Below are 27,720 nucleotides of genomic sequence, written 5' to 3'. Positions count from 1 at the left end.
GGAAGGAGTTACAGCTCTGGGAGTGCAGCTAAGGGAAGGAGTTACAGCTCTGGGAGTGCAGCTAAGGGAAGGAGTTACAGGTCTGGGAGTGCAGCTAAGGGAAGGAGTTACAGCTCTGGGAGTGCAGCTAAGGGAAGGAGTTACAGCTCTGGGAGTGCAGCTAAGGGAAGGAGTTACAGCTCTGGGAGTGCAGCTAAGGGAAGGAGATACAGGTCTGGGAGTGCAGCTAAGGGAAGGAGTTACAGCTCTGGGAATGCAGCTAAGGGAAGGAGTTACAGGCCTGGGAGTGCAGCTAAGGGAAGGAGTTACAGCGCTGGGAGTGCAGCTAAGGGAAGGAGATACAGCTCTGGGAATGCAGCTAAGGGAAGGAGTTACAGGCCTGGGAGTGCAGCTAAGGGAAGGAGATACAGCTCTGGGAGTGCAGCTAAGGGAAGGAGTTACAGCTCTGGGAGTGCAGCTAAGGGAAGGAGTTACAGCCCTGGGAGTGCAGCTAAGGGAAGGAGTTACAGCTCTGGGAGTGCAGCTAAGGGAAGGAGTTACAGCTCTGGGAGTGCAGCTAAGGGGAGGAGTTACAGCTCTGGGAGTGCAGCTAAGGGAAGGAGTTACAGCTCTGGGAGTGCAGCTAAGGGAAGGAGTTACAGGTCTGGGAGTGCAGCTAAGGGAAGGAGTTACAGCTCTGGGAGTGCAGCTAAGGGAAGGAGTTACAGGTCTGAGAGTGCAGCTAAGGGAAGGAGTTACAGCTCTGGGAGTGCAGCTAAGGGAAGGAGTTACAGCTCTGGGAGTGCAGCTAAGGGAAGGAGTTACAGCTCTGGGAGTGCAGCTAAGGGAAGGAGTTACAGCCCTGGGAGTGCAGCTAAGGGAAGGAGTTACAGCTCTGGGAGTGCAGCTAAGGGAAGGAGTTACAGCTCTGGGAGTGCAGCTAAGGGAAGGAGTTACAGCTCTGGGAGTGCAGCTAAGGGAAGGAGTTACAGCTCTGGGAGTGCAGCTAAGGGAAGGAGATACAGGTCTGGGAGTGCAGCTAAGGGAAGGAGTTACAGGTCTGGGAGTGCAGCTAAGGGAAGGAGTTACAGCTCTGGGAGTGCAGCTAAGGGAAGGAGATACAGCTCTGGGAGTGCAGCTAAGGGAAGGAGTTACAGGTCTGGGAGTGCAGCTAAGGGAAGGGGTTACAGCTCTGAGAGTGCAGCTAAGGGGAGGAGTCACAGCTCTGAGAGTGCAGCTAAGGGGAGGAGTCACAGCTCTGAGAGTGCAGCTAAGGGGAGGAGTCACAGCTCTGAGAGTGCAGCTAAGGGGAGGAGTCACAGCTCTGAGAGTGCAGCTAAGGGAAGGAGTCACAGGTCTGGGAGTGCAGCTAAGGGAAGGAGTTACAGCTCTGGGAGTGCGGCTAAGGGAAGGAGTTACAGCTCTGGGAGTGCAGCTAAGGGAAGGAGTTACAGCTCTGGGAGTGCAGCTAAGGGAAGGAGTTACAGCTCTGAGATTGCAGCTAAGGGAAGGAGATACAGCCCTGAGAGTGCAGCTAAGGGAAGGAGATACAGCTCTGGGAGTGCAGCTAAGGGAAGGAGTTACAGCTCTGGGAGTGCAGCTAAGGGAAGGAGTTACAGCTCTGAGAGTGCAGCTAAGGGAAGGAGTTACAGGTCTGGGAGTGCGGCTAAGGGAAGGAGTTACAGGTCTGGGAGTGCAGCTAAGGGAAGGGGTTACAGCTCTGAGAGTGCAGCTAAGGGGAGGAGTCACAGCTCTGAGAGTGCAGCTAAGGGGAGGAGTCACAGCTCTGAGAGTGCAGCTAAGGGGAGGAGTCACAGCTCTGAGAGTGCAGCTAAGGGGAGGAGTCACAGCTCTGAGAGTGCAGCTAAGGGAAGGAGTCACAGGTCTGGGAGTGCAGCTAAGGGAAGGAGTTACAGCTCTGGGAGTGCAGCTAAGGGAAGGAGTTACAGCTCTGGGAGTGCAGCTAAGGGAAGGAGTTACAGCTCTGGGAGTGCAGCTAAGGGAAGGAGATACAGCCCTGGGAGTGCAGCTAAGGGAAGGAGTTACAGGTCTGGGAGTGCAGCTAAGGGAAGGAGTTACAGCCCTGGGAGTGCAGCTAAGGGAAGGAGTTACAGCTCTGGGAGTGCAGCTAAGGGAAGGAGATACAGCTCTGAGAGTGCAGCTAAGGGAAGGAGTTACAGCTCTGGGAGTGCAGCTAAGGGAAGGAGATACAGCTCTGGGAGTGCAGCTAAGGGAAGGAGTTACAGCTCTGGGATTGCAGCTAAGGGAAGGAGATACAGCCCTGAGAGTGCAGCTAAGGGAAGGAGTTACAGCTCTGGGAGTGCAGCTAAGGGAAGGAGATACAGGTCTGGGAGTGCAGCTAAGGGAAGGAGTTACAGCTCTGGGAGTGCAGCTAAGGGAAGGAGTTACAGCTCTGGGAGTGCAGCTAAGGGAAGGGGTTACAGCCCTGGGAGTGCAGCTAAGGGAAGGAGTTACAGGTCTAGGAGTGCAGCTAAGGGAAGGAGTTACAGGTCTGGGAGTGCAGCTAAGGGAAGGAGTTACATCTCTGGGAGTGCAGCTAAGGGAATGAGTTACAGGTCTGGGAGTGCAGCTAAGGGAAGGATTTACAGCTCTGGGAGTGCAGCTAAGGGAAGGAGTTACAGCTCTGAGAGTGCAGCTAAGGGAAGGAGTTACAGCTCTGGGAGTGCAGCTAAGGGAAGGAGTTACAGCTCTGGGAGTGCAGCTAAGGGAAGGAGTTACAGCCCTGGGAGTGCAGCTAAGGGAAGGAGTTACAGCTCTGAGAGTGCAGCTAAGGGAAGGAGTTACAGCTCTGGGAGTGCAGCTAAGGGAAGGAGTTACAGGTCTGGGAGTGCAGCTAAGGGAAGGAGTTACAGGTCTGGGAGTGCAGCTAAGGGAAGGAGTTACAGGTCTGGGAGTGCAGCTAAGGGAAGGAGTTACAGCCCTGGGAGTGCAGCTAAGGGAAGGAGTTACAGGTCTGGGAGTGCAGCTAAGGGAAGGAGTTACAGCTCTGGGAGTGCAGCTAAGGGAAGGAGTTACAGGTCTGGGAGTGCAGCTAAGGGAAGGAGTTACAGCCCTGGGAGTGCAGCTAAGGGAAGGAGTTACAGCCCTGGGAGTGCAGCTAAGGGAAGGAGTTACAGCTCTGGGAGTGCAGATAAGGGAAGGAGTTACAGCCCTGAGAGTGCAGCTAAGGGAAGGAGTTACAGCTCTGGGAGTGCAGCTAAGGGAAGGAGTTATAGCTCTGGGAGTGCAGCTAAGGGAAGGAGATACAGCTCTGGGAGTGCAGCTAAGGGAAGGAGTTACAGCCCTGGGAGTGCAGCTATGGGAAGGAGTTACAGCTCTGGGAGTGCAGCTAAGGGAAGGAGTTACAGCTCTGGGAGTGCAGCTATGGGAAGGAGTTACAGCTCTGGGAGTGCAGCTAAGGGAAGGAGTTACAGCTCTGAGAGTGCAGCTAAGGGAAGGAGTTACAGATCTGGGAGTGCAGCTAAGGGAAGGAGTTACAGCTCTGGGAGTGCAGCTAAGGGAAGGAGTTACAGCTCTGGGAGTGCAGCTAAGGGAAGGAGTTACAGCTCTGGGAGTGCAGCTAAGGGAAGGAGTTACAGCTCTGGGAGTGCAGCTAAGGGAAGGAGTTACAGCTCTGGGAGTGCAGCTAAGGGAAGGAGTTACAGCGCTGGGAGTGCAGCTAAGGGAAGGAGTTACAGCTCTGAGAGTGCAGCTAAGGGAAGGAGTTACAGCTCTGGGAGTGCAGCTAAGGGAAGGAGTTACAGCTCTGGGAGTGCAGCTAAGGGAAGGAGATACAGCTCTGAGAGTGCAGCTAAGGGAAGGAGTTACAGCTCTGAGATTGCAGCTAAGGGAAGGAGTTACAGCTCTGAGAGTGCAGCTAAGGGAAGGAGTTACAGCTCTGGGAGTGCAGCTAAGGGAAGGAGATACAGCTCTGAGAGTGCAGCTAAGGGAAGGAGTTACAGCTCTGGGAGTGCAGCTAAGGGAAGGAGTTACAGCGCTGGGAGTGCAGCTAAGGGAAGGAGTTACAGCGCTGGGAGTGCAGCTAAGGGAAGGAGTTACAGCTCTGAGAGTGCAGCTAAGGGAAGGAGTTACAGCTCTGGGAGTGCAGCTAAGGGAAGGAGATACAGCTCTGAGAGTGCAGCTAAGGGAAGGAGTTACAGCTCTGGGAGTGCAGCTAAGGGAAGGAGTTACAGCTCTGGGAGTGCAGCTAAGGGAAGGAGTTACAGCGCTGGGAGTGCAGCTAAGGGAAGGAGTTACAGCTCTGGGAGTGCAGCTAAGGGAAGGAGTTACAGCTCTGGGAGTGCAGCTAAGGGAAGGAGTTACAGCTCTGGGAGTGCAGCTAAGGGAAGGAGTTACAGCTCTGAGATTGCAGCTAAGGGAAGGAGTTACAGCTCTGAGATTGCAGCTAAGGGAAGGAGTTACAGCTCTGGGAGTGCAGCTAAGGGAAGGAGTTACAGGTCTGGGAGTGCAGCTAAGGGAAGGAGTTACAGCTCTGAGATTGCAGCTAAGGGAAGGAGTTACAGCTCTGAGATTGCAGCTAAGGGAAGGAGTTACAGCTCTGGGAGTGCAGCTAAGGGAAGGAGTTACAGCCCTGGGAGTGCAGCTAAGGGAAGGGGTTACAGCTCTGGGAGTGCAGCTAAGGGAAGGAGTTACAGCTCTGAGAGTGCAGCTAAGGGAAGGAGTTACAGCTCTGAGATTGCAGCTAAGGGAAGGAGTTACAGCTCTGGGAGTGCAGCTAAGGGAAGGAGTTACAGCCCTGGGAGTGCAGCTAAGGGAAGGGGTTACAGCTCTGGGAGTGCAGCTAAGGGAAGGAGTTACAGGTCTGGGAGTGCAGCTAAGGGAAGGAGTTACAGCTCTGAGATTGCAGCTAAGGGAAGGAGTTACAGGTCTGGGAGTGCAGCTAAGGGAAGGAGTTACAGGTCTGGGAGTGCAGCTAAGGGAAGGAGTTACAGCTCTGGGAGTGCAGCTAAGGGAAGGAGTTACAGCTCTGGGAGTGCAGCTAAGGGAAGGAGATACAGCTCTGGGAGTGCAGCTAAGGGAAGGAGTTACAGCTCTGGGAGTGCAGCTAAGGGAAGGAGATACAGCTCTGGGAGTGCAGCTAAGGGAAGGAGTTACAGCTCTGGGAGTGCAGCTAAGGGAAGGAGTTACAGGTCTGGGAGTGCAGCTAAGGGAAGGAGTTACAGCTCTGGGAGTGCAGCTAAGGGAAGGAGTTACAGCTCTGGGAGTGCAGCTAAGGGAAGGAGTTACAGCTCTGGGAGTGCAGCTAAGGGAAGGAGTTACAGCCCTGAGAGTGCAGCTAAGGGAAGGAGTTACAGCTCTGAGAGTGCAGCTAAGGGAAGGGGTTACAGCTCTGGGAGTGCAGCTAAGGGAAGGAGTTACAGCTCTGGGAGTGCAGCTAAGGGAAGGAGTTACAGCGCTGGGAGTGCAGCTAAGGGAAGGAGATACAGCTCTGAGATTGCAGCTAAGGGAAGGAGTTACAGCTCTGGGAGTGCAGCTAAGGGAAGGAGATACAGCGCTGGGATTGCAGCTAAGGGAAGGAGTTACCGCTCTGGGAGTGCAGCTAAGGGAAGGAGTTACAGCTCTGGGAGTGCAGCTAAGGGAAGGAGTTACAGCTCTGGGAGTGCAGCTAAGGGAAGGAGTTACAGCTCTGGGAGTGCAGCTAAGGGAAGGAGTTACAGCTCTGGGAGTGCAGCTAAGGGAAGGAGTTACAGCTCTGGGAGTGCAGCTAAGGGAAGGAGTTACAGCTCTGGGAGTGCAGCTAAGGGAAGGAGTTACAGCCCTGAGATTGCAGCTAAGGGAAGGAGTTACAGCTCTGGGAGTGCAGCTAAGGGAAGGAGTTACAGCTCTGGGAGTGCAGCTAAGGGAAGGAGTTACAGCTCTGAGAGTGCAGCTAAGGGAAGGAGATACAGCGCTGGGATTGCAGCTAAGGGAAGGAGTTACAGCTCTGAGATTGCAGCTAAGGGAAGGAGTTACAGCTCTGGGAGTGCAGCTAAGGGAAGGAGTTACAGCTCTGGGAGTGCAGCTAAGGGAAGGAGTTACAGGTCTGGGAGTGCAGCTAAGGGAAGGAGTTACAGCTCTGGGAGTGCAGCTAAGGGAAGGAGTTACAGGTCTGAGAGTGCAGCTAAGGGAAGGAGTTACAGCTCTGGGAGTGCAGCTAAGGGAAGGAGTTACAGCTCTGGGAGTGCAGCTAAGGGGAGGAGTTACAGCTCTGGGAGTGCAGCTAAGGGAAGGAGTTACAGCTCTGGGAGTGCAGCTAAGGGAAGGAGTTACAGCTCTGGGAGTGCAGCTAAGGGAAGGAGATACAGCTCTGGGAGTGCAGCTAAGGGAAGGAGTTACAGCTCTGAGATTGCAGCTAAGGGAAGGAGTTACAGCTCTGGGAGTGCAGCTAAGGGAAGGAGTTACAGCTCTGAGATTGCAGCTAAGGGAAGGAGTTACAGCCCTGAGAGTGCAGCTAAGGGAAGGAGTTACAGCCCTGAGATTGCAGCTAAGGGAAGGAGTTACAGGTCTGGGAGTGCAGCTAAGGGAAGGAGTTACAGCTCTGGGAGTGCAGCTAAGGGAAGGAGTTACAGCCCTGGGAGTGCAGCTAAGGGAAGGAGTTACAGCTCTGGGATTGCAGCTAAGGGAAGGAGTTACAGCTCTGAGAGTGCAGCTAAGGGAAGGAGTTACAGCCCTGGGAGTGCAGCTAAGGGAAGGAGTTACAGCTCTGGGAGTGCAGCTAAGGGGAGGAGTTACACCTCTGGGAGTGCAGCTAAGGGAAGGAGTTACAGCTCTGGGATTGCAGCTAAGGGAAGGAGTTACAGCTCTGAGAGTGCAGCTAAGGGAAGGAGTTACAGCTCTGGGAGTGCAGCTAAGGGAAGGAGTTACAGCTCAGAGAGTGCAGCTAAGGGAAGGAGTTACAGCTCTGGGAGTGCAGCTAAGGGAAGGAATTACAGCTCTGGGAGTGCAGCTAAGGGAAGGAGTTACAGCTCTGGGAGTGCAGCTAAGGGAAGGAGTTACAGCTCTGAGAGTGCAGCTAAGGGAAGGAGTTACAGGTCTGGGAGTGCAGCTAAGGGAAGGAGATACAGCTCTGGGAGTGCAGCTAAGGGAAGGAGTTACAGCCCTGGGAGTGCAGCTAAGGGGAGGAGTTACAGCTCTGAGAGTGCAGCTAAGGGAAGGAGTTACAGCTCTGGGAGTGCAGCTAAGGGAAGGAGTTACAGCTCTGGGAGTGCAGCTAAGGGAAGGAGTTACAGCTCTGGGAGTGCAGCTAAGGGAAGGAGTTACAGCCCTGGGAGTGCAGCTAAGGGAAGGAGTTACAGCCCTGGGAGTGCAGCTAAGGGAAGGAGTTACAGCCCTGGGAGTGCAGCTAAGGGAAGGAGTTACAGCTCTGGGAGTGCAGCTAAGGGAAGGAGTTACAGGTCTGGGAGTGCAGCTAAGGGAAGGAGTTACAGCCCTGGGAGTGCAGCTAAGGGAAGGAGTTACAGCTCTGGGAGTGCAGCTAAGGGAAGGAGTTACAGCTCTGGGAGTGCAGCTAAGGGAAGGAGTTACAGCTCTGGGAGTGCAGCTAAGGGAAGGAGTTACAGCTCTGGGAGTGCAGCTAAGGGAAGGAGTTACAGCTCTGGGAGTGCAGCTAAGGGAAGGAGATACAGCTCTGGGAGTGCAGCTAAGGGGAGGAGTTACAGCTCTGGGAGTGCAGCTAAGGGAAGGGGTTACAGCTCTGGGAGTGCAGCTAAGGGAAGGAGTTACAGCTCTGAGAGTGCAGCTAAGGGAAGGAGTTACAGCTCTGGGAGTGCAGCTAAGGGAAGGAGTTACAGCTCTGGGAGTGCAGCTAAGGGAAGGAGTTACAGCTCTGGGAGTGCAGCTAAGGGAAGGAGTTACAGCTCTGAGATTGCAGCTAAGGGAAGGAGTTACAGCTCTGGGAGTGCAGCTAAGGGAAGGAGTTACAGCCCTGGGAGTGCAGCTAAGGGAAGGGGTTACAGCTCTGGGAGTGCAGCTAAGGGAAGGAGTTACAGCTCTGAGAGTGCAGCTAAGGGAAGGAGTTACAGCTCTGAGATTGCAGCTAAGGGAAGGAGTTACAGCTCTGGGAGTGCAGCTAAGGGAAGGAGTTACAGCCCTGGGAGTGCAGCTAAGGGAAGGGGTTACAGCTCTGGGAGTGCAGCTAAGGGAAGGAGTTACAGGTCTGGGAGTGCAGCTAAGGGAAGGAGTTACAGCTCTGAGATTGCAGCTAAGGGAAGGAGTTACAGGTCTGGGAGTGCAGCTAAGGGAAGGAGTTACAGGTCTGGGAGTGCAGCTAAGGGAAGGAGTTACAGCTCTGGGAGTGCAGCTAAGGGAAGGAGTTACAGCTCTGGGAGTGCAGCTAAGGGAAGGAGATACAGCTCTGGGAGTGCAGCTAAGGGAAGGAGTTACAGCTCTGGGAGTGCAGCTAAGGGAAGGAGATACAGCTCTGGGAGTGCAGCTAAGGGAAGGAGTTACAGCTCTGGGAGTGCAGCTAAGGGAAGGAGTTACAGGTCTGGGAGTGCAGCTAAGGGAAGGAGTTACAGCTCTGGGAGTGCAGCTAAGGGAAGGAGTTACAGCTCTGGGAGTGCAGCTAAGGGAAGGAGTTACAGCTCTGGGAGTGCAGCTAAGGGAAGGAGTTACAGCCCTGAGAGTGCAGCTAAGGGAAGGAGTTACAGCTCTGAGAGTGCAGCTAAGGGAAGGGGTTACAGCTCTGGGAGTGCAGCTAAGGGAAGGAGTTACAGCTCTGGGAGTGCAGCTAAGGGAAGGAGTTACAGCGCTGGGAGTGCAGCTAAGGGAAGGAGATACAGCTCTGAGATTGCAGCTAAGGGAAGGAGTTACAGCTCTGGGAGTGCAGCTAAGGGAAGGAGATACAGCGCTGGGATTGCAGCTAAGGGAAGGAGTTACCGCTCTGGGAGTGCAGCTAAGGGAAGGAGTTACAGCTCTGGGAGTGCAGCTAAGGGAAGGAGTTACAGCTCTGGGAGTGCAGCTAAGGGAAGGAGTTACAGCTCTGGGAGTGCAGCTAAGGGAAGGAGTTACAGCTCTGGGAGTGCAGCTAAGGGAAGGAGTTACAGCTCTGGGAGTGCAGCTAAGGGAAGGAGTTACAGCTCTGAGAGTGCAGCTAAGGGAAGGAGTTACAGCTCTGGGAGTGCAGCTAAGGGAAGGAGTTACAGCTCTGAGAGTGCAGCTAAGGGAAGGAGATACAGCGCTGGGATTGCAGCTAAGGGAAGGAGTTACAGCTCTGAGATTGCAGCTAAGGGAAGGAGTTACAGCTCTGGGAGTGCAGCTAAGGGAAGGAGTTACAGCTCTGGGAGTGCAGCTAAGGGAAGGAGTTACAGGTCTGGGAGTGCAGCTAAGGGAAGGAGTTACAGCTCTGGGAGTGCAGCTAAGGGAAGGAGTTACAGGTCTGAGAGTGCAGCTAAGGGAAGGAGTTACAGCTCTGGGAGTGCAGCTAAGGGAAGGAGTTACAGCTCTGGGAGTGCAGCTAAGGGGAGGAGTTACAGCTCTGGGAGTGCAGCTAAGGGAAGGAGTTACAGCTCTGGGAGTGCAGCTAAGGGAAGGAGTTACAGCTCTGGGAGTGCAGCTAAGGGAAGGAGATACAGCTCTGGGAGTGCAGCTAAGGGAAGGAGTTACAGCTCTGGGAGTGCAGCTAAGGGAAGGAGTTACAGCTCTGAGATTGCAGCTAAGGGAAGGAGTTACAGCCCTGAGAGTGCAGCTAAGGGAAGGAGTTACAGCCCTGAGATTGCAGCTAAGGGAAGGAGTTACAGGTCTGGGAGTGCAGCTAAGGGAAGGAGTTACAGCTCTGGGAGTGCAGCTAAGGGAAGGAGTTACAGCTCTGGGAGTGCAGCTAAGGGAAGGAGTTACAGCCCTGGGAGTGCAGCTAAGGGAAGGAGTTACAGCTCTGGGATTGCAGCTAAGGGAAGGAGTTACAGCTCTGAGAGTGCAGCTAAGGGAAGGAGTTACAGCCCTGGGAGTGCAGCTAAGGGAAGGAGTTACAGCTCTGGGAGTGCAGCTAAGGGGAGGAGTTACACCTCTGGGAGTGCAGCTAAGGGAAGGAGTTACAGCTCTGAGAGTGCAGCTAAGGGAAGGAGTTACAGCTCTGGGATTGCAGCTAAGGGAAGGAGTTACAGGTCTGGGAGTGCAGCTAAGGGAAGGAGTTACAGCTCTGGGAGTGCAGCTAAGGGAAGGAGTTACAGCTCTGGGAGTGCAGCTAAGGGAAGGAGTTACAGCTCAGAGAGTGCAGCTAAGGGAAGGAGTTACAGCTCTGGGAGTGCAGCTAAGGGAAGGAATTACAGCTCTGGGAGTGCAGCTAAGGGAAGGAGTTACAGCTCTGGGAGTGCAGCTAAGGGAAGGAGTTACAGCTCTGAGAGTGCAGCTAAGGGAAGGAGTTACAGGTCTGGGAGTGCAGCTAAGGGAAGGAGATACAGCTCTGGGAGTGCAGCTAAGGGAAGGAGTTACAGCTCTGGGAGTGCAGCTAAGGGAAGGAGTTACAGCTCTGGGAGTGCAGCTAAGGGAAGGAGTTACAGCTCTGGGAGTGCAGCTAAGGGAAGGAGTTACAGCTCTGGGAGTGCAGCTAAGGGAAGGAGTTACAGCCCTGGGAGTGCAGCTAAGGGGAGGAGTTACAGCTCTGAGAGTGCAGCTAAGGGAAGGAGTTACAGCTCTGGGAGTGCAGCTAAGGGAAGGAGTTACAGCTCTGGGAGTGCAGCTAAGGGAAGGAGTTACAGCTCTGGGAGTGCAGCTAAGGGAAGGAGTTACAGCCCTGGGAGTGCAGCTAAGGGAAGGAGTTACAGCCCTGGGAGTGCAGCTAAGGGAAGGAGTTACAGCCCTGGGAGTGCAGCTAAGGGAAGGAGTTACAGCTCTGGGAGTGCAGCTAAGGGAAGGAGTTACAGGTCTGGGAGTGCAGCTAAGGGAAGGAGTTACAGCCCTGGGAGTGCAGCTAAGGGAAGGAGTTACAGCTCTGGGAGTGCAGCTAAGGGAAGGAGTTACAGCTCTGGGAGTGCAGCTAAGGGAAGGAGTTACAGCTCTGGGAGTGCAGCTAAGGGAAGGAGTTACAGCTCTGGGAGTGCAGCTAAGGGAAGGAGTTACAGCTCTGGGAGTGCAGCTAAGGGAAGGAGATACAGCTCTGGGAGTGCAGCTAAGGGGAGGAGTTACAGCTCTGGGAGTGCAGCTAAGGGAAGGAGTTACAGCTCTGGGAGTGCAGCTAAGGGAAGGAGTTACAGCTCTGGGAGTGCAGCTAAGGGAAGGAGTTACAGCCCTGGGAGTGCAGCTAAGGGAAGGAGTTACAGGTCTGGGAGTGCAGCTAAGGGAAGGAGTTACAGGTCCTGGAGTGCAGCTAAGGGAAGGAGTTACAGCTCTGGGAGTGCAGCTAAGGGAAGGAGTTACAGCTCTGGGAGTGCAGCTAAGGGAAGGAGTTACAGCTCTGGGAGTGCAGCTAAGGGAAGGAGTTACAGCTCTGGGAGTGCAGCTAAGGGAAGGAGTTACAGCGCTGGGAGTGCAGCTAAGGGAAGGAGTTACAGCTCTGGGAGTGCAGCTAAGGGAAGGAGTTACAGCTCTGGGAGTGCAGCTAAGGGGAGGAGTTACAGCTCTGGGAGTGCAGCTAAGGGAAGGAGTTACAGCTCTGGGAGTGCAGCTAAGGGAAGGAGTTACAGCTCTGGGAGTGCAGCTAAGGGAAGGAGTTACAGCTCTGGGAGTGCAGCTAAGGGAAGGAGTTACAGCTCTGGGAGTGCAGCTAAGGGAAGGAGTTACAGCTCTGGGAGTGCAGCTAAGGGAAGGAGTTACAGCTCTGGGAGTGCAGCTAAGGGAAGGAGTTACAGCTCTGGGAGTGCAGCTAAGGGAAGGAGTTACAGCTCTGGGAGTGCAGCTAAGGGAAGGAGTTACAGGTCTGGGAGTGCAGCTAAGGGAAGGAGTTACAGCTCTGGGAGTGCAGCTAAGGGAAGGAGTTACAGCTCTGGGAGTGCAGCTAAGGGAAGGAGTTACAGCTCTGGGAGTGCAGCTAAGGGAAGGAGTTACAGCCCTGGGAGTGCAGCTAAGGGAAGGAGTTACAGCCCTGGGAGTGCAGCTAAGGGAAGGAGTTACAGCTCTGGGAGTGCAGCTAAGGGAAGGAGTTACAGCTCTGGGAGTGCAGCTAAGGGAAGGAGTTACAGGTCTGGGAGTGCAGCTAAGGGAAGGAGTTACAGCTCTGGGAGTGCAGCTAAGGGAAGGAGTTACAGGTCTGGGAGTGCAGCTAAGGGAAGGAGTTACAGCTCTGGGATTGCAGCTAAGGGAAGGAGTTACAGCTCTGAGATTGCAGCTAAGGGAAGGAGTTACAGCTCTGGGAGTGCAGCTAAGGGAAGGAGTTACAGCCCTGGGAGTGCAGCTAAGGGAAGGAGTTACAGGTCTGGGAGTGCAGCTAAGGGAAGGAGTTACAGCCCTGAGATTGCAGCTAAGGGAAGGAGTTACAGCTCTGGGAGTGCAGCTAAGGGATGGAGTTACAGCTCTGGGATTGCAGCTAAGGGAAGGAGATACAGCTCTGAGAGTGCAGCTAAGGGAAGGAGTTACAGCTCTGGGAGTGCAGCTAAGGGAAGGAGTTACAGCTCTGGGAGTGCAGCTAAGGGAAGGAGTTACAGGTCTGGGAGTGCAGCTAAGGGAAGGAGTTACAGGTCTGGGAGTGCAGCTAAGGGAAGGAGTTACAGGTCTGGGAGTGCAGCTAAGGGAAGGAGTTACAGCTCTGGGAGTGCAGCTAAGGGAAGGAGTTACAGGTCTGGGAGTGCAGCTAAGGGAAGGAGTTACAGCTCTGGGAGTGCAGCTAAGGGAAGGAGTTACAGCTCTGGGAGTGCAGCTAAGGGAAGGAGTTACAGCTCTGGGAGTGCAGCTAAGGGAAGGAGTTACAGCTCTGAGATTGCAGCTAAGGGAAGGAGTTACAGCTCTGAGAGTGCAGCTAAGGGAAGGAGTTACAGCTCTGAGAGTGCAGCTAAGGGAAGGAGATACAGCTCTGGGAGTGCAGCTAAGGGAAGGAGTTACAGCTCTGGGAGTGCAGCTAAGGGAAGGAGATACAGCTCTGGGAGTGCAGCTAAGGGAAGGAGTTACAGCCCTGGGAGTGCAGCTAAGGGAAGGAGTTACAGGTCTGGGAGTGCAGCTAAGGGAAGGAGATACAGCTCTGGGAGTGCAGCTAAGGGAAGGAGTTACAGCTCTGGGAGTGCAGCTAAGGGAAGGAGTTACAGCTCTGGGAGTGCAGCTAAGGGAAGGAGTTACAGCTCTGGGAGTGCAGCTAAGGGAAGGAGTTACAGCTCTGGGAGTGCAGCTAAGGGAAGGAGTTACAGCCCTGGGAGTGCAGCTAAGGGAAGGAGTTACAGCTCTGGGAGTGCAGCTAAGGGAAGGAGATACAGCTCTGGGAGTGCAGCTAAGGGAAGGAGTTACAGGTCTGGGAGTGCAGCTAAGGGAAGGAGTTACAGCTCTGGGAGTGCAGCTAAGGGAAGGAGTTACAGCCCTGGGAGTGCAGCTAAGGGAAGGAGTTACAGCTCTGGGAGTGCAGCTAAGGGAAGGAGATACAGGTCTGGGAGTGCAGCTAAGGGAAGGAGTTACAGCTCTGGGAGTGCAGCTAAGGGAAGGAGTTACAGGTCTGAGAGTGCAGCTAAGGGAAGGAGTTACAGCTCTGGGAGTGCAGCTAAGGGAAGGAGTTACAGCCCTGGGAGTGCAGCTAAGGGAAGGAGATACAGCTCTGGGAGTGCAGCTAAGGGAAGGAGTTACAGGTCTGGGAGTGCAGCTAAGGGAAGGAGTTACAGCTCTGGGAGTGCAGCTAAGGGAAGGAGTTACAGCTCTGGGAGTGCAGCTAAGGGAAGGAGTTACAGCTCTGGGAGTGCAGCTAAGGGAAGGAGTTACAGCCCTGGGAGTGCAGCTAAGGGAAGGAGTTACAGCTCTGGGAGTGCAGCTAAGGGAAGGAGTTACAGCTCTGAGAGTGCAGCTAAGGGAAGGAGTTACAGCCCTGGGAGTGCAGCTAAGGGAAGGAGTTACAGCCCTGGGAGTGCAGCTAAGGGAAGGAGTTACAGCCCTGGGAGTGCAGCTAAGGGAAGGAGTTACAGCTCTGGGAGTGCAGCTAAGGGAAGGAGTTACAGCTCTGGGAGTGCAGCTAAGGGAAGGAGTTACAGCTCTGGGAGTGCAGCTAAGGGAAGGAGTTACAGCTCTGGGAGTGCAGCTAAGGGAAGGAGTTACAGCTCTGGGAGTGCAGCTAAGGGAAGGAGTTACAGCTCTGGGAGTGCAGCTAAGGGAAGGAGTTACAGCTCTGGGAGTGCAGCTAAGGGAAGGAGTTACAGCTCTGGGAGTGCAGCTAAGGGAAGGAGTTACAGCTCTGAGAGTGCAGCTAAGGGAAGGAGTTACAGCCCTGGGAGTGCAGCTAAGGGAAGGAGTTACAGCTCTGGGAGTGCAGCTAAGGGAAGGAGTTACAGGTCTGGGAGTGCAGCTAAGGGAAGGAGTTACAGCTCTGGGAGTGCAGCTAAGGGAAGGAGTTACAGCCCTGGGAGTGCAGCTAAGGGAAGGAGTTACAGGTCTGAGAGTGCAGCTAAGGGAAGGAGTTACAGCTCTGGGAGTGCAGCTAAGGGAAGGAGTTACAGGTCTGGGAGTGCAGCTAAGGGAAGGAGTTACAGCCCTGGGAGTGCAGCTAAGGGAAGGAGTTACAGCTCTGGGAGTGCAGCTAAGGGAAGGGGTTATAGGTCTGGGAGTGCAGCTAAGGGAAGGAGTTACAGCTCTGGGAGTGCAGCTAAGGGAAGGAGTTACAGCTCTGGGAGTGCAGCTAAGGGAAGGAGATACAGCTCTGAGAGTGCAGCTAAGGGAAGGAGTTACAGCTCTGGGAGTGCAGCTAAGGGAAGGAGTTACAGCTCTGGGAGTGCAGCTAAGGGAAGGAGTTACAGCCCTGGGAGTGCAGCTAAGGGAAGGGGTTACAGCTCTGGGAGTGCAGCTAAGGGAAGGAGATACAGCTCTGAGAGTGCAGCTAAGGGAAGGAGTTACAGCTCTGAGATTGCAGCTAAGGGAAGGAGTTACAGCCCTGGGAGTGCAGCTAAGGGAAGGAGTTACAGCTCTGGGAGTGCAGCTAAGGGAAGGAGTTACAGCTCTGGGAGTGCAGCTAAGGGAAGGAGTTACAGCTCTGGGAGTGCAGCTAAGGGAAGGAGTTACAGCTCTGGGAGTGCAGCTAAGGGAAGGAGTTACAGCTCTGGGAGTGCAGCTAAGGGAAGGAGTTACAGCTCTGGGAGTGCAGCTAAGGGAAGGAGTTACAGCTCTGGGAGTGCAGCTAAGGGAAGGAGTTACAGCTCTGAGAGTGCAGCTAAGGGAAGGAGTTACAGCTCTGGGAGTGCAGCTAAGGGAAGGAGTTACAGCTCTGAGAGTGCAGCTAAGGGAAGGAGTTACAGCTCTGGGAGTGCAGCTAAGGGAAGGAGTTACAGCTCTGGGAGTGCAGCTAAGGGAAGGAGTTACAGGTCTGGGAGTGCAGCTAAGGGAAGGAGTTACAGCTCTGGGATTGCAGCTAAGGGAAGGAGTTACAGCTCTGGGAGTGCAGCTAAGGGAAGGAGTTACAGGTCTGGGAGTGCAGCTAAGGGAAGGAGTTACAGGTCTGGGAGTGCAGCTAAGGGAAGGAGTTACAGCTCTGGGAGTGCAGCTAAGGGAAGGAGTTACAGCTCTGGGAGTGCAGCTAAGGGAAGGAGTTACAGCTCTGGGAGTGCAGCTAAGGGAAGGAGTTACAGCTCTGGGAGTGCAGCTAAGGGAAGGAGTTACAGCTCTGGGAGTGCAGCTAAGGGAAGGAGTTACAGCTCTGGGAGTGCAGCTAAGGGAAGGAGTTACAGCTCTGGGAGTGCAGCTAAGGGAAGGAGTTACAGCTCTGGGAGTGCAGCTAAGGGAAGGAGTTACAGCCCTGGGAGTGCAGCTAAGGGAAGGAGTTACAGCTCTGGGAGTGCAGCTAAGGGAAGGAGTTACAGCCCTGGGAGTGCAGCTAAGGGAAGGAGATACAGCTCTGGGAGTGCAGCTAAGGGAAGGAGTTACAGGTCTGGGAGTGCAGCTAAGGGAAGGAGTTACAGGTCTGGGAGTGCAGCTAAGGGAAGGAGTTACAGCTCTGGGAGTGCAGCTAAGGGAAGGAGTTACAGCTCTGGGAGTGCAGCTAAGGGAAGGAGTTACAGGTCTGGGAGTGCAGCTAAGGGAAGGAGTTACAGCTCTGAGATTGCAGCTAAGGGAAGGAGTTACAGCCCTGGGAGTGCAGCTAAGGGAATGAGTTACAGCTCTGGTAGTGCAGCTAAGGGAAGGAGTTACAGCTCTGAGATTGCAGCTAAGGGAAGGAGTTACAGCTCTGGGAGTGCAGCTAAGGGAAGGAGTTACAGGTCTGGGAGTGCAGCTAAGGGAAGGAGTTACAGGTCTGGGAGTGCAGCTAAGGGAAGGAGTTACAGCTCTGGGATTGCAGCTAAGGGAAGGAGTTACAGCTCTGGGAGTGCAGTTAAGGGAAGGAGTTACAGCTCTGGGAGTGCAGCTAAGGGAAGGAGTTACAGCTCTGGGAGTGCAGCTAAGGGAAGGAGATACAGCTCTGAGATTGCAGCTAAGGGAAAGAGTTACAGCTCTGGGAGTGCAGCTAAGGGAAGGAGTTACAGCTCTGGGAGTGCAGCTAAGGGAAGGAGTTACAGCCCTGGGAGTGCAGCTAAGGGAAGGAGTTTCAGCGCTGGGAGTGCAGATAAGGGAAGGAGTTACAGGTCTGGGAGTGCAGCTAAGGGAAGGAGTTACAGCTCTGGGAGTGCAGCTAAGGGAAGGAGTTACAGCCCTGGGAGTGCAGCTAAGGGAAAGAGATACAGCTCTGGGAGTGCAGCTAAGGGAAGGAGATACAGCTCTGGGAGTGCAGCTAAGGGAAGGAGTTACAGGTCTGGGAGTGCAGCTAAGGGAAGGAGTTACAGCTCTGGGAGTGCAGCTAAGGGAAGGAGTTACAGCCCTGGGAGTGCAGCTAAGGGAAGGAGTTACAGGTCTGAGAGTGCAGATAAGGGAAGGAGTTACAGGTCTGGGAGTGCAGCTAAGGGAAGGAGATACAGCTCTGGGAGTGCAGCTAAGGGAAGGAGTTACAGCTCTGGGAGTGCAGCTAAGGGAAGGAGTTACAGCTCTGAGAGTGCAGCTAAGGGAAGGAGTTACAGCTCTGGGAGTGCAGCTAAGGGAAGGAGTTACAGCTCTGGGAGTGCAGCTAAGGGAAGGAGTTACAGCTCTGGGAGTGCAGCTAAGGGAAGGAGTTACAGGTCTGGGAGTGCAGCTAAGGGAAGGAGTTACAGCTCTGGGAGTGCAGCTAAGGGAAGGAGTTACAGCTCTGGGAGTGCAGCTAAGGGAAGGAGTTACAGCTCTGGGAGTGCAGCTAAGGGAAGGAGTTACAGCCCTGGGAGTGCAGCTAAGGGAAGGGGTTACAGCTCTGGGAGTGCAGCTAAGGGAAGGAGATACAGCTCTGAGAGTGCAGCTAAGGGAAGGAGTTACAGCTCTGAGATTGCAGCTAAGGGAAGGAGTTACAGCCCTGGGAGTGCAGCTAAGGGAAGGAGTTACAGCTCTGGGAGTGCAGCTAAGGGAAGGAGTTACAGCTCTGGGAGTGCAGCTAAGGGAAGGAGTTACAGCTCTGGGAGTGCAGCTAAGGGAAGGAGTTACAGCTCTGGGAGTGCAGCTAAGGGAAGGAGTTACAGCTCTGGGAGTGCAGCTAAGGGAAGGAGTTACAGCTCTGGGAGTGCAGCTAAGGGAAGGAGTTACAGCTCTGGGAGTGCAGCTAAGGGAAGGAGTTACAGCTCTGGGAGTGCAGCTAAGGGAAGGAGTTACAGCTCTGGTAGTGCAGCTAAGGGAAGGAGTTACAGCTCTGAGATTGCAGCTAAGGGAAGGAGTTACAGCTCTGGGAGTGCAGCTAAGGGAAGGAGTTACAGCTCTGGGAGTGCAGCTAAGGGAAGGAGTTACAGCTCTGGGATTGCAGCTAAGGGAAGGAGTTACAGCTCTGGGAGTGCAGCTAAGGGAAGGAGATACAGCTCTGAGATTGCAGCTAAGGGAAGGAGTTACAGCTCTGAGAGTGCAGCTAAGGGAAGGAGTTACAGCTCTGGGAGTGCAGCTAAGGGAAGGAGTTACAGCCCTGGGAGTGCAGCTAAGGGAAGGAGTTACAGCTCTGGTAGTGCAGCTAAGGGAAGGAGTTACAGCCCTGGGAGTGCAGCTAAGGGAAGGAGTTACAGGTCTGGGAGTGCAGCTAAGGGAAGGAGTTACAGGTCTGGGAGTGCAGCTAAGGGAAGGAGTTACAGGTCTGGGAGTGCAGCTAAGGGAAGGAGTTACAGCTCTGAGATTGCAGCTAAGGGAAGGAGTTACAGCCCTGGGAGTGCAGCTAAGGGAATGAGTTACAGCTCTGGTAGTGCAGCTAAGGGAAGGAGTTACAGCTCTGAGATTGCAGCTAAGGGAAGGAGTTACAGCTCTGGGAGTGCAGCTAAGGGAAGGAGTTACAGGTCTGGGAGTGCAGCTAAGGGAAGGAGTTACAGCTCTGGGATTGCAGCTAAGGGAAGGAGTTACAGCTCTGGGAGTGCAGTTAAGGGAAGGAGTTACAGCTCTGGGAGTGCAGCTAAGGGAAGGAGTTACAGCTCTGGGAGTGCAGCTAAGGGAAGGAGATACAGCTCTGAGATTGCAGCTAAGGGAAAGAGTTACAGCTCTGGGAGTGCAGCTAAGGGAAGGAGTTACAGCTCTGGGAGTGCAGCTAAGGGAAGGAGTTACAGCCCTGGGAGTGCAGCTAAGGGAAGGAGTTTCAGCGCTGGGAGTGCAGATAAGGGAAGGAGTTACAGGTCTGGGAGTGCAGCTAAGGGAAGGAGTTACAGCTCTGGGAGTGCAGCTAAGGGAAGGAGTTACAGCCCTGGGAGTGCAGCTAAGGGAAGGAGATACAGCTCTGGGAGTGCAGCTAAGGGAAGGAGTTACAGCTCTGAGATTGCAGCTAAGGGAAGGAGTTACAGCTCTGAGATTGCAGCTGAGCATCTTTTCATTTCACTGCGGGACTCAGAAGAAAAATGGGAAATATTTTTTGTTTCATAAAATATTTAATAGCCAATGTGGCTGTAAGGCATTTACAGTCTAACTCAGGTTTGTAGTGTATGGGGGATATGGCTAGTAGTATACAGTCTACCCCTCATATCCCAAAAGACTTAGACAAAGTAAGAAGGGTAAAAGTATATTTTTATTAAACTGAGATGTGTGTAAATGTATTATACGTATAATAAGCCGGGACTTTATATATATACTTATATTTATATACTTATAATAAGCTGGGACTTTCACAGACGGTTCTCTATTTGTGGCGCCACTGAGTCTGCCCTCGGTGCGTACTTCAAAGTCACAGATGCTGCCAGAGGTGTTAAAGCCATTTGGCAGGATGGTTAGGTGGAGTACCCTCGTCTGGGAAACAATGCCAGCCATCGCGGCCAGCATTTGCCTTCCCAGACTTTGAGGCACCCAACCCAGCGGGTGACTTCTGAATAACAAGTGGCTAGGGTGACCAACTCATGCACGCCCTCGTTGCAGTCTAAAGAACCGCTTGCCCGGCTTTGGAAGACTAGCAGCCCTCTGATTGGCTGGTTGTAAGTCCCCAGGCTCGGATTGGTTATAGTATTTCATGAAATAGTATTTCAGATTCATAGAAACCCAGCAGCCAATCCGGACCTCAGATTCTAAGCGCCAAAACAGCAGCGGTAAATTCAAAGCTGTTCTGTGATCATATAGGTAGCAAATGGTATAGGTAACAGGCCATTGAATAAGTGATCCAGACATAAAAGTAAAATTAAGGAAGAGGAGTCCCTGCTCTGAGGAGCTTACAGTCTAATTGGTAGGTAGGGAGAACGTACAGAGACAGTAGGATTTGATCGGAAGCCAGGAGAGGGATTTCATGAGGGGAGACGCTGAGACAGATCTAGGAAAGAGTAGAGTGATTCTGGCAGCAGCATTTAGAATAGATTGTAGGGGAGACAGGTGAGAGGCAGGAAGGCCGGACAGCAAGAGGTTACAGTAATCAAGACGGGAGAGAATGAGGGCCTGAGTCAGAGTTTTAACAGTCGAGCAACAGAGGAACGGACATATCTTTGTGAGATTGCGGAGAGAAAAAAAAAAAGGCGACAGGTTTTAGAAACGTTTTGAATGTGAGAGGAGAATGAGAGAGGAGTCGAGTGTGACCCCTAAGCACTACTGAATGAATGATCGTATTTCCAACAGTAATGTGGAAGGAGATAGTAGGACCAGGTTTGGGAGGAAGTATGAGGAGCTCTGTTTTAGCCATGTTGAGTTTAAGGCGGCGGAGGGCCATCCAGGATGATATAGCAGAGAGACATTCAGAAACTTTGGTCTGTACAGCAGGTGTAAGGTCAGGGGTTGAAAGGTAAATTTGTGTGTCTACAGCATAGAGGTGATATTTAAACCCAAGAGCTGTGATTAGGTCACCTAGAGAGAGTGTGTACAGAGAAAAGAGAAGAGGTCCCAGGACAGAGCCCTGGGGTACCCCCACAGAGAGATCAGTAGAGGAGGAGGAAGTGTTAGCAGAAGAGACGCTGAAAGTACGATGGGAGAGGTAAGAGGAGATCCAGGATAGAGCTTTGTTCCGAATGCCAAGAGTATGGAGAATGTGAAGGAGAAGAGGGTGGTCCACGGTGTCAAATGCTGCAGAGAGGTCGAGTAATATGAGCAGAGGATAATGACCTATGTCTTTGGCAGCATGGAGGTCATTAGTTATTTTTGTGAGGGCTGTTTCAGTGGAGTGAGCAGTGCAGAAGCCAGATTGTAGAGGGTCAAGGAGAGAATGGGTGTTGAGAAAATGTAGCAAGCGAGAGAATACAAGACGTTCAAGGAGTTTGGAGGCAAAAGGCAGGAGAGAGACAGTTAGAAAGACCGGTAGAAAGCTTGCTGTTTTTGTGAGCGTAGGGATTATAGTAGGACCAAGAGGTTTTAACAGATGGGATGGAATGTGGTCTAGAGAGCAAGTGGTAGAGGGGGAAGAGGAGATCAACAGTGACACATCCTCCTCTGAGACAGTGGAAAAAGAGTCAAGGAAAGCAGGAAGAGAGTTAGGAAGCGGTGTAGGATGAGAGGAGGAAACAGAGGGGATGTTCTTTCATATGGATTCCACCTTTTCCTTAAAATAGTCAGCAAAGTCCTGAGGCGAGATGTTCCGATCCAGCAATTAATATGTAGAAGACATAGAAACCGTTATCTGCTCTCTTTACGGCCCAAGGTCATTTGGCGCAACGCCCAGAAGCTAGTTGGCTTTATGCCCGGAACAAGCTTTGTAAATTATTTTTTAGCCAAATGAATAATGCGGAGTGTCTTTAAAAATGTAAAGCTGGCCGTGTGCTCGGAACTGTACAAAGAGATTATATTACAAGAAATGAGTGTGAAGTCCTGTACAAAATCATTTGTCTATTAACTGAATATGTTATGTATTTTATAACGTTTAACCGTTTATTTTTTCCAAAGATGTCCCATTTTATTATACGCAGCAGTTATTGTCAACATCACTGTGTAATTTATATAGTTCTAATTCTGCTACAGATCAAGCAACCAACATCCTAGTTGCTAATTTATTTATTTATTTCTAGAATGTTTTGCCAGGAAGGGGTGAATTGGGAGTTGCCTCATTTTTGGGTGTGTCTTGGGCATAGGGTTAAATACAGGGGAAACTGTACACAATACCGCGCTCCTCCCTATAGAAGTTTGCTGCAGGTAAAAAGATAGGCCTTACATTGTTTTCAAATACAGGGGACACATAGTTGCAAAAGATAAGTAAGCAGGGTATACATTATATACAAGGCATTTCAAACTTTTAGCAGGGTAGTTACGGTGGAGTGTTTGGGCGAAAGCCAGATTGGAATTGGCTAGGGAAATTGGTCTTGTTATAGTAATCGCTTAATTGGGAGTGGACACATTTTTCCATGACTTTGGATAGGATTGGGAGAAGAGAGATTGGTCTGTAGTTTGAGACAGTTTTTGTCCCCACTTTTGAAGATTGGGACAACTCTGGCAGTTTTCCAGGTCTTAGGGATATGGCCTGCAGACAGGATAGAGGTGACAATGAAAGCAATTGGTTTGGCACAGGCTGGGGCACCAAGTCTTAGGAACTTAGATTGTAGCAAAGTCAAGTCCACATTGGCTGCTTAGTTTTAAATTTGAGGAGCGCTAATAGGAGATACCTCTGTCTATATGCGGATGCTAAGAAAGTAATAAACACATTTATATAAGAATTTATTCCTAGGTATAAATTATCTCCCTATGAGACACTTATGGGATGACTTATGACTATCAGTAGTCCAAAGGAATGAATTAAGGACCATCTATTGGTAATAAAACATTTAGTAAGTATTGTATGCAACTAATATATTTTTTGAGTCTCTCTAGGCATAGGTCAAAGATAAAAGTGCATCTACTCGTGACGGGGTTCATAGTCAAATATTTCCTACTCAAGCACGCTCATGATCCACAAATGTGCCCCCTCTTCCAATCTGATGCCACTCTTTGCAGATGCCAGAAACGGAAGTCCCCTTTAAAACGAAGATGCCGATCACAATGATTCAATTCGACATTCTGGCCGCAGCACCATACGAGACTGACAGCAGGGGGCAAGTGCCCTCTCCCTCTCACTCCGGTGTATACCTACAAACACTATCAGATGATGGAGCACCCCAGTATACAATGTGACTCTGGACTAACATCATACCCATAATTCCCAAAAGCAATGTTTTAAGAATAAAGGAGGGCACTGACAACGTTGAGAATATGATGCAAGGAGGGGGGTGTGGGTGTGTGGGGGGGCTGACGTAAACAGCACTAGGATCTAAGCAGCCATTTTTGTTCAGCATCCATCTTAGGTTCCTGATCTAGTCATCCATTTTGTCTACTGTTTGCATGAAAGCTGCGTGGAATGAAAGTTTTAAAGTAATATTTTTTCTCTTTCGCTCTCAGACATTTTGTTGACGATAAGCCTTCAGCTAGCCACAAACCTTGAAGAGAAGATACGCCGCCGTTGTGAAACTAGACAGAGAGAAAAGCCACGTCTCACATTTAGGGGGAGGGTCTCATGGTCAGATACACCCTTCCAAGAAGCCAGCGTATGTAGGGAAAGGTAACGAGCGTGCATAATAATTTTGTAGCTGACTCAATTAATTTTTGCTATTTTTTTACATTTATGTTATTAAATCAATGTTCTCATATTCATATTTGTTTATCTTATGCGCATATGTAATGACGCACAAGCCACCTCATAAAGGGGGCGTGAGCTTTAGTATTATGGTATAAATATGTCTTGTAGGCCATGTTTCTGCAGAGAGCTTTTGTTTTCAAGCTTTCTCCTCATGTGTGCACCTGTACGCAATAAACTTATTTGTCATTCTGTGATAATATAACCTTCAGACTTGGTTTCTTTATTCACGCTTTTCATAAGCGGGAGGTTACAGCACACACACAGTATAACGTACAGTCAGTAACAGTAAATAAGCGGGAGGTTACAGCACACACACAGTATAACGTACAGTCAGTAACAGTAAATAAGCGGGAGGTTACAGCACACACACAGTATAACATACAGTCAGTAACAGTAAATAAGCGGGGAGGTTACAGCATACACACAGTATAACGTACAGTCAGTAACAGTAAATAAGCGGGGAGGTTACAGCACACACACAGTATAACGTACAGTCAGTAACAGTAAATAAGCGGGGAGGTTACAGCACACACACAGTATAACGTACAGTCAGTAACAGTAAATAAGCGGGAGGTTACAGCACACACACAGTATAACGTACAGTCAGTAACAGTAAATAAGCGGGAGGTTACAGCACACACACAGTATAACGTACAGTCAGTAACAGTAAATAAGCGGGAGGTTACAGCACACACACAGTATAACATACAGTCAGTAACAGTAAATAAGCGGGAGGTTACAGCACACACACACTATAACATACAGTCAGTAACAGTAAATAAGCGGGAGGTTACAGCACACACACAGTATAACATACAGTCAGTAACAGTAAATAAGCGGGAGGTTACAGCACACACACAGTATAACGTACAGTCAGTAACAGTAAATAAGCGGGAGGTTACAGCACACACACAGTATAACGTACAGTCAGTAACAGTAAATAAGCGGGGAGGTTACAGCACACACACAGTATAACGTACAGTCAGTAACAGTAAATAAGCGGGGAGGTTACAGCACACACACAGTATAATGTACAGTCAGTAACAGTAAATAAGCGGGAGGTTACAGCACACACACACAGTATAACGTACAGTCAGTAACAGTAAATAAGCGGGAGGTTACAGCACACACACAGTATAACGTACAGTCAGTAACAGTAAATAAGCGGGAGGTTACAGCACACACACAGTATAACGTACAGTCAGTAACAGTAAATAAGCGGGGAGGTTACAGCACACACACACAGTATAACGTACAGTCAGTAACAGTAAATAAGCGGGGAGGTTACAACACACACAGTATAACGTACAGTCAGTAACAGTAAATAAGCGGGGAGGTTACAGCACACACACACAATATAACGTACAGTCAGTAACAGTAAATAAGCGGAAGGTTACAGCACACACACAGTATAACATACAGTCAGTAACAGTAAATAAGCGGGAGGTTACAGCACACACACAGTATAACGTACAGTCAGTAACAGTAAATAAGCGGGGAGGTTACAGCACACACACAGTATAACGTACAGTCAGTAACAGTAAATAAGCGGGAGGTTACAGCACACACACAGTATAACGTACAGTCAGTAACAGTAAATAAGCGGGAGGTTACAGCACACACACAGTATAACGTACAGTCAGTAACAGTAAATAAGCAGGGAGGTTACAGCACACACACAGTATAACGTACAGTCAGTAACAGTAAATAAGCGGGGAGGGTAGAGAAATGAAAGCATGTTTCTTTGAAACTTACAAGTAGTCAGTTCCACCCAGGGAAGGGAATAAAGTCTTTGGGATGGCGCAGGGCAGTGGGATAGCTGTGTGAGGGCAGTGGGGTAACTGCGCAGGGCAGTGGGGTAACTGTGCGAGGGCAGTGGGGTAACTGCTCAAGGCAGTGGGGTAACTGTGCGAGGGCAGTGGGGTAACTGCGCAGGGCAGTGGGGTAACTGTGGCAGGCGCTGATCTCAGCAGGGGTCATGCAGTAAATAGCTGCCTGGTGCACACAATAGAGGAACCACAGGGGGTATCTGGTGGGGGGGGGGGGGGCGGTGTATCATTATATCATACAGCTGTAACCCAGCAATATACCCTTTCCTGATATTCTGCTTTAAAAGAAGGGACCAGGCAAGGAGACAGCAGACTGGCTTAGCCTTTCTTTATTAAGGGAGCCCGGTATAATCGGTCACATTCATAAATTACCGAAATGTATAAACCCAGAGGGGGGTGCAGCACCCATACTTCCAGCTCCCCATGCTGGGAGTGCAGAACACATACTTCCAGCTCCCCCTGCTGGGGGTGCAGAACACATACTTCTAGCTCCCCCTGCTGGGGGTGCAGAACACATACTTCTAGCTCCCCATGCTGGGGGTGCAGCACCCATACTTCCAGCCCCCCATGCTGGGGGTGAAGCACCCATACTTCCAGCTCCCCATGCTGGGGGTGCAGCACCCATACTTCCAGCTCCCCTTGCTGGGGGTGCAGCACCCATACTTCCAGCTCCCCCTGCTGGGGGTGCAGAACACATACTTCTAGCTCCCCATGCTGGGGGTGCAGCACCCATACTTCCAGCTCCCCCTGCTGGGGGTGCAGAACACATACTTCCAGCTCCCCCTGCTGGGGGTGCAGCACCCATACTTCCAGCTCCCCCTGCTGGGGGTGCAGCACCCATACTTCCAGCTCCCCCTGCTGGGGGGTGCAGCACCCATACTTCCAGCTCCCCCTGCTTGGGGTGAAGCACCCATACTTCCAGCCCCCCCTTGCTAGGGGTGTAGCACCCATACTTCCAGCTCCCCCTGCTGGGGGGTGCAGCACCCATACTTCCAGCTCCCCCTGCTGGGGGTGAAGCACCCATACTTCCAGACCCCATGCTGGGGGTGCAGCACCCATACTTCCAGCTCCCCCTGCTGGGGGTGAAGCACCCATACTTCCAGCCCCCCATGCTGGGGGTGCAGCACCCATACTTCCAGCTCCCCCTGCTGAGGGGTGCAGCACCCATACTTCCAGCTCCCCCTGCTGGGGGTGAAGCACCCATAATTCCAGCTCCCCCTGCTGGGGGGTGCAGCACCCATACTTCCAGCTCCCCCTGCTGGGGATGAAGCACCCATACTTCCAGCTCCCCCTGCTGGGGGTAAAGCACCCATACTTCCAGCCCACTCTTTCTAGGGGTGCAGCACCCATACTTCCAGCTCCCCCTGCTGGGGGTGAAGCACCCATACTTCCAGCCCCCCCTTGCTAGGGGTGCAGCACCCATACTTCCATCTCCCCCTGCTGGGGGTGCAGCACCCATACTTCCAGCTCCCCCTGCTAGGGGTGCAGCACCCATACTTCCAGCTCCCTCTGCTGGGGGTGCAGCACCCATACTTCCAGCCCCCCCTTGCTAGGGGTGCAGCACCCATACTTCCAGCCCCCCCCCTTGCTAGGGGTGCAGCTAGCAAACAAGGGCAGACGCAGGATTTCCGGGCAGTCCTGCACCGTTAACTAGCTCATTTCTAACAGAGTAATGTGCACTTGTGTTGCATACAATGGGCTCTGCACACCTGGGGGCAGGGACATGAGGGGACAGCAGGGGGACAGCAGGGGGACAGCAGGGGGACAGCAGGGGGACAGCATTGGCTGACAGATCACTTTTGATTGCAAAAAGAGAGGAGGAGCTTTCAGGTGTTTGTCGGACGGAAAGCGAGTCCCGCTGTTACTTCTCCTTCAGGGGAGTCCCGCTGTTCTGGTCCTGAAGACCGCTCCTGGAAATTGGTGATACAGAAACATTGGGTAATTTGATTGTACTGTAGCACATCAAGTGTGTCCCTTCCCCTGCACAGTGACACAGGCACAAGGGACTTATGGGCCAATGACGTATGTCCCTGCCACCTCTACCACCATGCAAGTTTCTAGCAGGCCAGATCAGGCCTGGAGATTTTTATTTACATATGGTAAAAAGGGACAGCAAGGGATCCGTCTGTTATATCCTTTGTTTGCCATTTGACCACTACCTATCTCCATAGAAGCCCACTCAAACCTGCTCTCTAATTGTTTCTCCATCATCCCCCATGACCGTGCACACCAATGGGAATTTAGACCCGCTCAGTTCGGGATAGGACAATTAGTATATATATAATTTTTAGTCCTATTTGCCTTGTGGTAACGGTTGCCCCCCTTGGATCCTTTTCTCGGGCTGCTTACCCAGTCGCCTTACCAGGGTTTTCCCCTGGAGTCTTGCATGTGTAAGCTGGGAAAACGCAGCTGCATGAAGACGCAGACGGCAGCGTCTGGCGGCACAATGTCTCTTCCCGATGGCGGGGTCGGGCTCCTGCTAAGCCAAACCCAAAGTGAAGGGTTGCACCTCTGAAGATGGCCTCCACGCCGGGGCAGGGGGCGCTTGTAGGTCTGTTTTGCTGGGAGCAGTAATATCCCCTCACTCCTGGGATTGGGTAGCCAAGAGATAGTATCACAGGGTGTCACGGGAGACTCCTGTGGCGGGTAGGATCTCGGTGGCCGGAACAGCAGGAGCGTAGTAGGGGTCACAAGCAGAGATCAGAGGCAGGCGGCAGATAGCGAAGTCAGGTAACAAGCAGGGGTCCGAGGCAGACGGCAGGTAGCGAAGTCAGGTAA

The 27,720-nt window shown here is 52.1% G+C and overlaps 1 protein-coding gene across 1 annotated transcript in view; it reads right to left on the bottom strand.

Moving 5' to 3' along the window:
* Positions 1-23,069: 23,069 nt before the first annotated feature.
* LOC142484923 (solute carrier family 22 member 7-like) overlaps positions 23,070-27,720 on the bottom strand; it is a 185,349-nt gene continuing 180,698 nt past the window's right edge. The window contains exon 10 of the mRNA XM_075584175.1: positions 23,070-26,852. Coding sequence (XP_075440290.1) covers positions 26,804-26,852 — 49 coding nt within the window. The 3' untranslated portion in view covers positions 23,070-26,803. The remainder of the gene's footprint in view (positions 26,853-27,720) is intronic.

The sequence above is a fragment of the Ascaphus truei genome, unplaced genomic scaffold (genome assembly GCF_040206685.1).
Source record: "Ascaphus truei isolate aAscTru1 unplaced genomic scaffold, aAscTru1.hap1 HAP1_SCAFFOLD_469, whole genome shotgun sequence".
NCBI lineage: Eukaryota > Metazoa > Chordata > Amphibia > Anura > Ascaphidae > Ascaphus > Ascaphus truei.
Note: the sequence above shows the minus strand (reverse complement) of the source record. Positions and strands in the feature narration are given on the sequence as shown.